General features: G+C 32.1%; 1 protein-coding gene and 1 pseudogene across 1 annotated transcript; both read left to right on the forward strand.

The window, feature by feature from the left end:
- The first annotated feature begins 170 nt into the window (after positions 1-170).
- LOC126553101 (putative uncharacterized protein DDB_G0290521) lies at positions 171-3,166 on the forward strand. Its single transcript, XM_050208284.1, is given in 3 exon segments — positions 171-461; positions 503-963; positions 2,920-3,166. Coding segments are annotated over 3 exon segments (999 nt in total).
- A 4,321-nt stretch (positions 3,167-7,487) lies between these two features.
- Positions 7,488-8,195, forward strand: LOC126553096 (uncharacterized; annotated as a pseudogene).
- Positions 8,196-13,300: the final 5,105 nt, after the last annotated feature.

A 13,300-nucleotide genomic window follows, 5' to 3' on the forward strand; every position in this document is an offset into this window, starting at 1 on the left:
CGCGCACCTCATAACGAGTTGGCCAAATAGCACAATACACGTTAAATTTTTTTTTTTTTTTGTGTTGTTATAAAACTATATATATTGATACGCTTAGTATAACCACTCGAAAGAAAAAAAAATATGTATGCTGTACCCTAGCCGCCGTTTTACAGATTCCTCTAAGAACCATGAGTGGCCGACAACCCGCGGGACCATGGCAGCCGGTAGCGGATCTGATCAGACGGTTGGGGCTGATCGACGAGGGCGACGCACCGCACACTGCAGCGCAGGTGGCGAGGATATCTACCGCACAGCTGCTGCAAGACCCGGTGCGGGCGGCGATTTACCGCCGTGGTTGGGAGAACAGGGCGGCGAGCATCCAGAGGACACTCCAGTAACCTCCACAGCCGTCCACCCGCCGACCACAACCAACTCCACCACCAGCCCAACCACAGAGGCCGAGCCCCCGACACTCGCCGGCAAGACGACCGCAAAACCAGGCGGTCGCTAGCACGGCGAGTCGACCGAGCTTCGCGACACCAAGTGCGCCGGCACCGGCGCCCAAGGTGTCCGGGGCGCCCTTCCCCCACCGGTAAAAGTAAAGACGGAGGCGCAGCGCGCGAGGAACCAGAAGAAGTTCCAACAGCTAAAGGAGAAGAGGAAGGCCAGGGAGCGATCGGCAAGCCAGCAACACCGGCTAGCCAAGCAACCTGCGCCTACCTCGGATCCGGAGGCCGCCTGCAGCAGCACGTTGATACCGGCACCGGTGGAAACGATGGAGGTGGACGAATCAGCGGCCAAGAGTGCAAAACTCGAGGAGCCGGTACCGTCCACCAGCCAGGAGCAACCCGACCAAACCGCGGACTCGCGCGACACCGCCGAGGACGCCTGGCTGGCTGCTCCAGGTCTACCGTTGGAGGAGTTACCGGAGATGGTGTATGACAACAAATTCTACACCCCGGCGACGCCACCCCGACAGGAGTAAGGGGGGGGGGCTAGGAAGGCAAGGCTACCTCAAGCTACAATGAGAGGTAGACCAAGCCAACCTATACCACGATGCGACGCCCGGTGCAAGTACGCCCCGTATGGCGGTTTAGGGGGGGAGTATGACACGGTACGCAACGGCTGCCAGTACAAAGTACAGGCACCGTAGCGACCGGTCTACGACTTTATCAACCGCCACCACGGGTGACGACAACGCGAAATCGTCGACTCTCCCTCCACGCCGCAAAGGCTAGGCGGGACGGGAAGACAAGTCGGGACGGACGAGTGCCGGCCGCCGGCGATCGTCCTCTCTTGCACGAACCGTACTACGGACAACTCATCGTTCCGCAAGACCATAACGCAACATCACGTTTTTTTCTTTTTTTCTTTTGTTTCACTACCACCATTACTGTGACCACGGATTTTGTTTTTGTGTCGCCGTCACCATTATTTTGGTTTTTGTGGTAATCACGCCCCGTGCGTTCATCAAAATAAAACCTACCACTAAGGTAGATACTGATCAACCGACGTTTGAGTTTTTTTTCTTTCGTTTTCTACGTCACCGTCGCGACCGACCTGGGACAACCACTGCCGTCAACCAGGCCGCGTCAAGGCCTCGTCACAAAACTAGAAGGGCGCGCGTTAGTATTAAGGGAAAATAGAGTGGTTACTAGGGGTTGTGGTTATGTACGGTTATTAGAGTACACATGTACACGAAACGCGGGTACACGTACTAAAAATATATTAAGATCCGTGTTTTTTATACACGTGTATTTTTTACCGATACACGTGTATTTAATACCCGTTGACTGTTACCCGTGCCCATTATCCGTGTATTTATTATCAATGAAGTAAACACCTGACTCCAGTGTAATTAATTCAGGTAATAAATATATATAAAATTATTTCAAAAACTTTATATCTTTTATTATTTAGAGATAAGTTACTTAAATAGTTATGACTTGATGAGTTATGAGTGTTATATTTCTTAGGTACAAAATACAAATTATGTTATCCATTAAAATTCTTCGCTATTGTTATATTATTATATATTATGATTATTTTAAACTGGTTTTAAACAAAAAACCCAAACTTATCTTATCGCCAACTCTACGGCCTTGATAGCTTGTAAACATATTTTGTCAATTTTAAGATTGTTTTATACTGTGTGTATCATAAGACGTTTCGTATTCGTGTTCACGTATTCATTGTACGCAGTTTCGTTATATTGGTTTTAAAGATGAGTCATCGGTCAAAAAGTTGGGTGTGGCAATATGGTAAACATCAAGGTGATAGGGCTTTTTGTAGTTTATGTGATGATAGTTCAAATAAAGAGTTTAGTTGTGCTGGTGGGTCAACAGGATCATTCTGAAGACATTTAAAAGTAATACATAATGTTGGAAGAACTATTCAAAATCAAAGGTGTGTATTTGGAATTTTAATTATTTTTGATAGAAAATTTTAGTTTTAAGTAAATAGTAAATCATTTTAAACTCGATAAACTTAGGTATATAGTTAAATGAAGATAACATATTTTTCTATATGGATCTGAAAATATTTTTGCAGTTTAGCCTATTACAGGATTACCTACCATAACGATAAATTATTATACATATCATGAAATTACGTTACCCACAAAATTATTTTTTTAGTATACCTTTATCCTATTTAATAACATACATAATACATATATTTTCTTAATTTTTTTAAAATAAGTGTTGATATATTTTGTTATATTATACCAAGTGTTATAATTCATAAATAAAGAATTATTTGAATAACAAATTTTAATTTATTGTGTAATCACGAAATTACTTTACTACGGTAATTATTGGACGGTTTGCGTTTGGGTGAATTTTTGAAAATTGCAATTTGTCTGGGCAAACATTTTTCTTAAATTTAAAATTTTTTGACTAATTTAAATTATTATTGTAATTAATTAATTATTCTCAGTGATGATAATGATCTTGAAGTTGAAGAGTCTAATACGATTGTTGGTATGACACAAGGTTCATCATCATCTTCAAATACTTTAAATACCGATTGTTCATCAGCTTCAGAATTTCGGGAACCACCACTTAGGAAACGACGCAGAACTTTTATGAATAAGAGCATCAAATATAGTAAAATTTGTAGTTCTGAAAGAACTGAACAAATCCACCAGGCGTTAGCTAAAATGATTGCCATTAACCAAATATAATGTTCCGATATTGATAATTTTCTATCATATGCTTTTATTGGTACAAACGTAGAATCTGGATTTTGTAGTGTACTTGAATTTTCATCTGCACAGTAAGTATAAAAAAACTGAATTGAAACGTCACCATCTGATTTCTTACTAACAATTAAATATTTAATTTTTGAAATTTTAACATTTTTATTGGTCTAATCTTTTAGAATTTTGGGAAATGACTGATCTGCACAACTTTTCCAATTTAGAAAGTCTTCTGTAAGATTATTATCTACTTCAATAGGTCTTGGATTTATTCTTGAATTTCAAATAATTGTGGGCCAATCACTAGGAGCCCAAACACATTTGTTTTTAATAAATTTTTCAATTGTTGCATGTATGGAATCGACAGTCATGTATGTATGCCCGGGGATTAAATAACTTATTTTTATTTCATTCAACGAATTAAATTTGTTTTTTAAACCATAGTATAACATATAAATCATTGCTCGATTTTTATTCTGTCCTGTACAAGAATCACTGTATAATGCAATAGATGTTATTTTTTTTTCGTCGTCAACTTTGTTTAAATATTTATAAATACTTGAAACTATTTCATTGCAACCACACTGACCATTTATTTTTCCCCATAAATACGCAAACGCATTTTGAAATCCAGATTCATAAGCTGTACAGTTATAAAAACTATATTATTTTATAAGTTCATTATATTTGGTGCATACGGAGTATTAAGTACTTTTTGGAGATCAAAGCTGGTACAACAGAAATTGCCCATTGCTTTCGACAACTGTTGATCAAACAAAAACATTTTTTTACACTTTTCTTTGTCTGCTAGATGTTTTTCATAGCATTCTTGTTCTTGGCTATTAACTAGTTCGGTTATATTTTCAAATTTCATATAAACTCAACATTTATCTTTTTTGGGCTTGTAGAATCCTATGTTATACTCACGAAATATATTTAAAAATACTCGTGTAGAGACAACATTATGACCATTTTTTGAACAAAAGTCTACATAAATTACATACAATCTCGAAGCATTATTTATGTCTGACGGTAAATACTTTTTGTTACTTGATGAACGGCAATAATGAGAGGGGACGGCAGGCAAACTTTGAATAAATGTATGTACTGCGTTCAACTTATCATCACTAGTTTTATTTTTTGGCACGTTTTTTCCTCGGCGATCTTTAGGAGACGTATTTATTGGCGTTTTATTTTTTAATGTATATCGCAAACATTTTTGGGACATATCTAGCGTTTTTAATAAAAATTGTTGACAAATTTTTTTTTCATTAGAATTATATGACAAATAATAATTAAATGTTACATTCCGACGACTTATACCTATCTTTTTTGGTACGTTTTCTTTTTATTTCAGTTTCTTTTGTACAATTTATTAAAAAATCTCGTTGCCTTTGGTAGTCATTTAACCCCCAAAAGTTATTAAACATGTGTTCTCGCTCTTCTTCGGTAAATTTATCATAACCAGGGCTCGGGACTTTATGCATTTGCATATTTGTTCGGAAAGTAAATAGAATAAATCTGATCTGGTACAAATTTGTGTTGTGGTGTTTGGAGTTAAAATTTAAAAGTTTATTGTGCATATGTTTGCATAATTTGGAATTTTTTTCTATAAATGCATATTTTTAAGATTTATTGATTTTTATTGCATATTTCAAAATTACATACTCTTAAATCATATTTTTAGTCAATTAATCAATTTTATCTACTTGATTTTATCGGCAATAATTCCGATACGGCGATAATCAATAACGTTGCGGGTAACCAATTTTATTTTAAGCTCTGAAGACAATATTATTTTTATTTAATCTGCCTTTTACAGTATTATTTTGTTTTCCAGTACACAGTGATCGACGGACTACGATCGTTATCGTGTCAAAGCATAATATATCGTTAATCGTTGTCGCGTTCGTATTTGTAGTTATTAGTGCTCGTATTTGTGGTATAATATACCAAAAGAAAAAAAGCGGGCAAGTGAGTACCGCTCTGCTGTACATTAGGTACCGTATGGATCATTATTATATATTATAGGAGTGTTAAATTTGAATCCAATGATAGTTATCATTGTATACGAAAAAAGATTCTGAACGAAGATGATTTGTCGGCCTAGGATATAATTTCTAGTGGTTGGTGAAAAAGGTGGTTTATGTTTTAATGGCCTAAATACAACAACATTTAAGTTATTTTATAATAATTGTAAGCTAAACTTATGAAAAACCTTGTATTAAATTTTCAACTCTTAGCTACTTATACAAACATTTTTATGAAATATACCTACAAAATAATTTGCAAGTATTCATAGTTTTGACGAATTTTTGTCAATATTTGAACTTCAAATGCTAATAAAAAAAAATTGTGCCTATGTATTCTTATAATTTTTTAATCACTATAAGAATAACTTATGAGGAACTTTGTATTAAATTTTCAAGTATTTTGATAGGGCCAAAAAAATTTTATCGACACTTCAAAATATTTTTTCAGAAAAATTGAAAATTTCAGTTGTCTATAAATAGCTCAAAAAAGTCAAAATATTTTGAAATTTAAATCACGTAAAGAAAACGCGAATCTTAATAATTGGTAAAATTTTCAAGTATCTACGACTTATACTTTTTGAATAATAACAAATATTTAAAATCGTTCGAGGATAAATCGTTATCGTTACGCAATTTCATAAAAATTTAAAATTCAAACACTCATAACAATTTTTTGTCTGAATCCAGGAGAGTTTTTTTTATAGATATTTGAAGAAAAATGTATGGAGAACCTTGTACCAAATTTTCAAAACTTAGTTATAAAAGAAAAAAATTTTATGATTTTTCAACTTCAAAATTACTTGCAAATTTTCGCGTTTTCGACAGATTTCGTAAAAATTTGAACTATAAACGCTTATAAAAAAAAAATTGTGACTAACGATTTTTAATTTTTTTGAGCTACATTAAAAACAACTCATAAGGAACCTTGTATTAAATTTTCAAAACTTTTTGGTCATCCAAAAATTTTTTATCGACACTTTAAAAAAAATTTCTCAAAAAAATCGAAAATTTCAGGGGTCTTTAAATAGCTCAAAAAAAGTCAAAATTTTTTGAAAATTTAACTATATACGGATACCACTGACATTAACATTTGGTGAAAATTTCAAGTATTTTCAGTGATTAGTTTTTGAATTACAACCATAAAAAAAAATCGATTTGGTCGAAAACTGGTTTTGCGTAAAAATTCCCGTTTTTCCGTCATTTTTTTTTTGGTTTTTCCCGGCGCTTTTGAAAACTATTGGAAATTTTTTACTTTTAACCCCCCAAAGTACAAACTACATTCACTTTCCTATCCGAAACAGGGTCCACTTTTTAAAATCGGAGCACTTTTACTGCTCCAAAACGTGGTGACAGACACAAAAATAAAAAAAATAAAAAAAAAAACACACATCATTGTAAAATCAATACATTCATCACTTCGTTCAGAATCTAAAAATCACAAATTAGTCGGTGGAAAAGTTTCATTTTGGAATTTGGAGATAATGTATTTTCCACAGACGGAAGAGTTTTATTTTGCAAAATATGTGAAATTAAAGTAGAATATGAACGACGATCTAGTGTAATACAACATATACAAACAGTAAAACACGTGAAAATGATTAAACGGAAGGAAATGTTCAATACAAGAACCCAAACAATGATTACACAAACTCATACAACTAAAAAGTCTACTTTCAATTGGACTTATGTAAAGCATTGCTATCGGCTAACATTCCACTGAATAAATTATCGAACCAAGTATTTCGAAATTTTTTGGAATCTTACACGGGGAGGAAAGATACCATACGAAACAACATTAAGAAAAGGCTATATTGATGATTGTTTTATTGAAACTATGCAAAAAATAAGAGAATATATTTCTGATCATAAAATTTGGATATCGATTGACGAAACGACCGATGTTGAAGGTCGATTTATTGCAAACGTAATTATCGGTACTTTGGAGGCTGAAAAATTTGGAAAAATATTTCTATTGAACACTGAGGAACTGGAAAAAGCTAATTATTCTACAATTAGTAAGCTATTTGACAAATCTCTTTCTATATTATGGCCAGATGGTATAAAACATGACAATGTTTTATTATTTTTGTCGGACGCAGCACCTACATGGTGAAATGTGGTCAAACGTTAAATGCTTTATATTCCAAATGATACACGTTACATGCACTGCTCACGGGCTACACAGGGTGGCTGAACAAGTACGAAGCCAATATGAATCTGTTGATCAGCTGATTTCAAATATCAAAAAAATATTTAGAAAAGCTCCATCTCGCATGCTTCTTTTTAAAACTGAGGCACCGGATTTACCTTTACCTCCAGAGCCAGTAATAACTCGATGGGGCACCTGGATAAATGCAGCCATATATTACTGTGAACACTTTGAGATAATTTTCAATATTGTAAATAAATTAGAATCAGAGGATGCCTTGAGTATAAAAAATGCAAAAAAATACTTAGCAACACCTCATATTAAAAATGATTTAGTCTACATAAAATCAAATTTTAGTTCTCTTACTACATCAATTACAAAATTGCAAACTGAACGTGTTTCTTTAGCTGATTCAATCGAAATTATTGACAATGTAAGTGTTGCAATGAAACGTCTTACTGGACAACTGGGAAAAATATCTGTACAAAGATGGAAAATATATTGAAGAAAAATGTTGGTCTTGCTATGCTATAGAAAAAATAAAAACATTCTAACGGTGAATTAATTGACATAAACGACTTACCAGAAGACTTAGATATTAATGATCTGACATATTTTAAATATGCTCCCATCACATCGGTAAACGTAGAAAGATCATTTCCGCCTATAAAACTTTAATCACAAATAATAGAAAGTCTTTCAAAGTTGAGAACATAAAAAACATTTGATAATCCAGTGTAATGCAAGTAAGTACATAATTAGAATTATAAAATGATTATTTTTTAATACATAAAAATTGTAATTGCTAGGTATAAAAGATGCCGAGTGTTGAAAAATCCAAAGACCTTCTATTCAACAGTTTGAAATTTTTTTTTAATAAAATAATACGTATAAAATATAAATTTTTAGTAGGTAATAATATGTACAAGATATGTTTTTTTTAAATTAAATTTTAATAAGTATGTATTTTTTAATTAATAATAAATGCATATTAAAGCGCATATTTTGATATTTTTTGGTGCATATGTATGCACATATTTTTAAAATTTTAAGCACATAAAGTCCCGTGCCCTGATCATAACATATTTTGTTAACGCATTTTCCAATTTTACAAGGGTTGCATTGAACTCCTTTACCAGCACCTGACACACGATTAAGTTTTTTTAAGATTAGTTTTTTTAGTTGTATTTTGTAAGCTTCTAGAACCTATTTCAAATGATTTTTCGAGTGTTATAGAATTCGCTTCACAACTATCAAGAACACGTATTGCAAATCTATGGTTCAGGTGTAGGCGATTTAGAAACGTGTGTGTTCAGAACATTCTATAAGACTTCAGTTTATTGGAAAGTATTGTTAGTAGAATCAAAAAACAAAATCGGGGACAAGAGGGTGTATCAAAATTATGTGATGATTGAATCGGTATCATTTATTACGATATTATTTTATTCTTTTCGTTTGGCGGTAGCCAATCTACAGGTATCTTGAATAATCAGTAGACTATCTATTAAATTTTCATTGTTAATTATCATTATTATCAAGAAAGCATTTTTGTTGAAAAAATTTGATTGAATTACTGCATGTTTTTAATTTGATGCTATCAGTGAAATCTTAATTTTGCAGGGGGGTTTTCTCTACGTTCTTAGTATAAATATGGGGCGTCTGGCTCCATTTTTCAGCGGAGATGAAAAAAGTTTGAGGAGGTATTGTCCCCTTGCAGTGTAAGAAATTCCCGCTGTAAAATGGAGTCAGACGCCCCACGTTGTTTCAGGCAAACCATGAGGCGTTTGGCTCCATTTTTATAGGGACACAAAAAATGTTTAAAGCGGAATGTCCTTCTTTCAGTATAAAAAATCTCCCTATTACTTTTACTGAAAATAAAACATGATTAGTTATTAGTTAAACGAATCATTTTCGTTTAAATTTCTGAAATAAATAAAATCATTTTTTTTATTATCATTTTGTTTATTTATTTTAAATTAATTAATAGTATTTAACATCAAGTATTTTAAATAAATCAGTTTTTTAATATTATTCACACTAGTTTTCTTACTTCTCTAGTAAAAGGTACATATTCAACAATGCGATCATGAATTAATAAACAATAAGCAGTTACACCTGTAAGAGATTCCGATGCTTCAATTTCCAATTGTACATCTACTGATGATGCTGTAGCCGAATCGTTCTGTTTTGAAGTATCGATAACTACAATTGGTGCGTTCGATAGAAAAGTAGAGGGACTTAATAAGGGGTTTCGTATATTTTTTTCATAGTACGATTCTTGAAACGATGTATACATATCATATAATAAGGTGAAATTATTTTTCGTAAAATCTAAATTCAAATTATCATATGGATAAGCTATTGAGTTAAGAAATACTTTAACGTTTGTCATATTACAGTGATCAAATATACTACAATCTTTTTCTAACGAATTTTTACGTCCTTTTTGTAATCCAATTATGATAAATCGTGGTTTTTCTAATTTTGATGCTGTCTTCAAGTTCCACACTACTTTTTTTGTGGTTCCGAGTTCAGGATATTCAAAAGTTTCAAAAGATCTGAACGGGATAAACAAACTTTTTTCTTTTTCAATAAGTTTTAATAATTTTAACCTTTCTTCATCATCAACAGTAATATGTGGAACCTTCCAAACTATTTTATTCAAATCAACTTTTCCAGAATTTGTACTTGCACTGGTTATTACCTTTAGAGCGTTTAAATCGTTATGACATCGAGTTAATATTAGTTCTAATCTAGAATTAACTAATATCTTTTTAAAGTCTTCAAATAGACCTAACCAATATTTCAACGGAATGCATGCACTAAATTCTCCATTATTATTTGCTGGGTTTGAACTATTTTTAAAAATCCAACCAGCATTTTCATAACAATTATAATTATCAGGTGTACCTGATAGATAACCTTTTAACGAACTGGTAATACCAAGTACGCGTGTTCTATCTACTTCTATTCCATTGATTTCAAGTCGTATTTGATCAAAGAGATAGGAAAACCCGTTATTAGTAAGTTTTACTTTTCCAGCATCTGATACTTGACCTTCTAAATATATAAAGCTTTCATTCAGATATGGATAAACATCTGTTTGTTGAATTGATATACGTATTTCATCGCTATTATTAAATGAAGTTGTATACGGTGTATATGAATGATATTCGATTTTCGTAATTTTAGAATCGGTTTCAAACGGCGAACTTATATCTAAAATATCACTTTCAGGCATTCTGCTTTAATTTATAACCTAAAGCCTTTAAAATTGTTTTATTTTTCGTTGTTATTTTTTTTACTTTATTCGATGTTACCGGTACCGCTTTAGTCTTTTGACTAACAAGATTTATTTTATGTAATGGGCTTATATTAAATTTTAATCCCATATTAAGATCCGTAACGTTTAATATGTAGATTGATTATTAATTTCTCACCTAAATTGTTTATCGGATTATGATCTTGATCAACTAATTGTATAGTTATTGAATCGATATTTGTTTTATTTAATTTGTAATATATTAGGTTATTTGGTGTTTGAATCAGCTTAGACCCTATGATCTCACTAGGGGAAAACTCATAAATTGAATGACTTGACATGTGGTTGTTGAATGAACCTTGAGCTATATTACACATTACTTTTATTGAGTTAACACTGATTAAATTTGTCACTTTCTGTGATCGATGACCCTCAATGTGCATATTGTGTGGTTCATAACTTTTTTTTTCAAACCCCAATAAAGGTCCTATACTGTTCTTTACGTTAAAACGTATTATACCATTACTGAATATGGTTGTTCTAAAATATTTGATCAATCCCGATATCAAAAGTCATTTTCTCTGTCGATTTTATTCTAAAGTATTCGTTATCATTATTAAAGTCATCTATTTGGCCAAAATTTGATTTTTAATATCCTTAATATCGTAACACCCCTTTTTCAGTGTGATATAACAGATTGGAAATTATTATTATTTAGTAAACGATCGGGGTTTTCTAAATATATTTCGAAGTTGTTATTAGTTTCGTTTATGTTTGCAAATGTATTATATGTTTGCAAATTTAACAAAGCAATTTCCGAGTCATCGTATACATCAATTGGTGGACAATAATGTACAGATAATGTGGTTGTATTACCAGATAAACTTAAAGTAACTGATTCTTGCATTGTAAAAAATTAAGACATAAATGTCCACAATTAAATGAATTAAAATCTTGATAATTTGTGTAGTTATATTTAATTTTGTTTCCTTTAAAATAGTTTTGTAGTTCAATCGGTGGAGGTAAATCACCGAAGCTATCAAAATATTCAACCTTATCTTTAATTTTATAAAACGCTACCCAATGACTTCCATTACCGGAAGATACGTCTAAGTTTAATATACCGCATTCGATTGCGAGAGGTTTTTTAGGTAAGTTATCACGTGAAAATACTCCGCGGAAATGACTGATATTAAACTTTGTAACGTATTTTATAATATCTCTAGAAGTTAGTGGTCTGTTAGGTAGCGTATTCATCAGTTTTTTTTCCTTGATCCATTATTATTTAAATATAATCCATTACCTTTCTTTCTTTTTGAATTTTGTATTGCATTATACACACTGGCACTTCCAGACATTAAACTACCAAGTGCTGATAATCCTGCAAAAATAGGTATTAAGGGAATTGCACCACCTGTCTGACCTGGTGTTAAAATCAACCTTTTACCAACATTTTTTTTTTTTAACGTCTTTTTTTTTTCGCTAACATTATACCATTTATTTTTATTTTTGTAGTACGTTTCCGTTTACGTTTACAACCCATTCCTATTTTTCTTTTAGCTTTCATTGCGTTTATTACGGTGTACGCAACGATTTTCTATTTCTAGGTGTATCTTTTGCTTTAAATCTTTCCCAAGCTCGAAGTTCTAACACTTTATGTCTATCTTCTAAATGTTTTCTAGTTGCATGCAAAATATCGTGATCGTAACATGCAGTATCCAACGGGTTTATTCCTTTATCAACACAATCTAGTCACTTTTTTTAATTTTGCACCATGTCAACAATACTAATAGTTTGAAATACGAGCTTCAAACGGATGACTATTTATAAGTGAGTTTACAAATCCTTTACCAGTCTTACCTGATTTACACTTATGAGTTGAACGTATCATTTATAACTGATTATAAAGTAAAAATGCATGAGTATTTATACGAAAAAATGAACTTGATTGAGCAGAAAGATAAATTAGATATTACAAATGTTGATGTTCAGATAGAAAAAAAACCATCAAAACATGGATCATTATTACCTGATACCATACGTGCTATATTAGTTGGTCCTAGTGGTTCAGGAAAAACAAATATAATGTATAATTTAATTACCCATGAAAACGGGTTAAGATTTGAAAATATTTATCTATACTCTAAAACCTCAAATCAAGAAAAATATGTTTTGTTAAAAAAAATAATAGATGATATAAAAGGTGCAAATTTTTTCATTTTTACAAGTGCTGATAAAGTTATAAAACCAAACTTAACTAAAAAAAATTCCATTATAATTTTTGATGACGTTATATGTGGTCCGCAGTCAGTAATCAGAGAATACTTCTCAATTTGTAGACATTCAGGTGCTAGTTCAGTATTTTATTTAGCACAAACATATTCTAAAATACCAAAACAGTTAGTAAGAGATAACTCAAATTTTTTAATAATACTAAAACAAGACGATACAAATTTACGTCATATATTCAATGATCATTCGTCTACAGATATGGATTTCATTGAATTTCGGAAAATTTCCCATTTATGTTGGAATCATAGTGATTATGGGTTTATGGTTATTGATAAAACTCGGGAAATGAATGAAGGAAGATATAGATGTGGTTTTCATACTTTTATTAAAATAAAATAAATGTAAGTATAAATATAAATATAAAGTATAACTGAAATTATATA

This window comes from Aphis gossypii, unplaced genomic scaffold, assembly GCF_020184175.1.
Source record: "Aphis gossypii isolate Hap1 unplaced genomic scaffold, ASM2018417v2 Contig00068_ERROPOS71606+, whole genome shotgun sequence".
Lineage (NCBI taxonomy): Eukaryota > Metazoa > Arthropoda > Insecta > Hemiptera > Aphididae > Aphis > Aphis gossypii.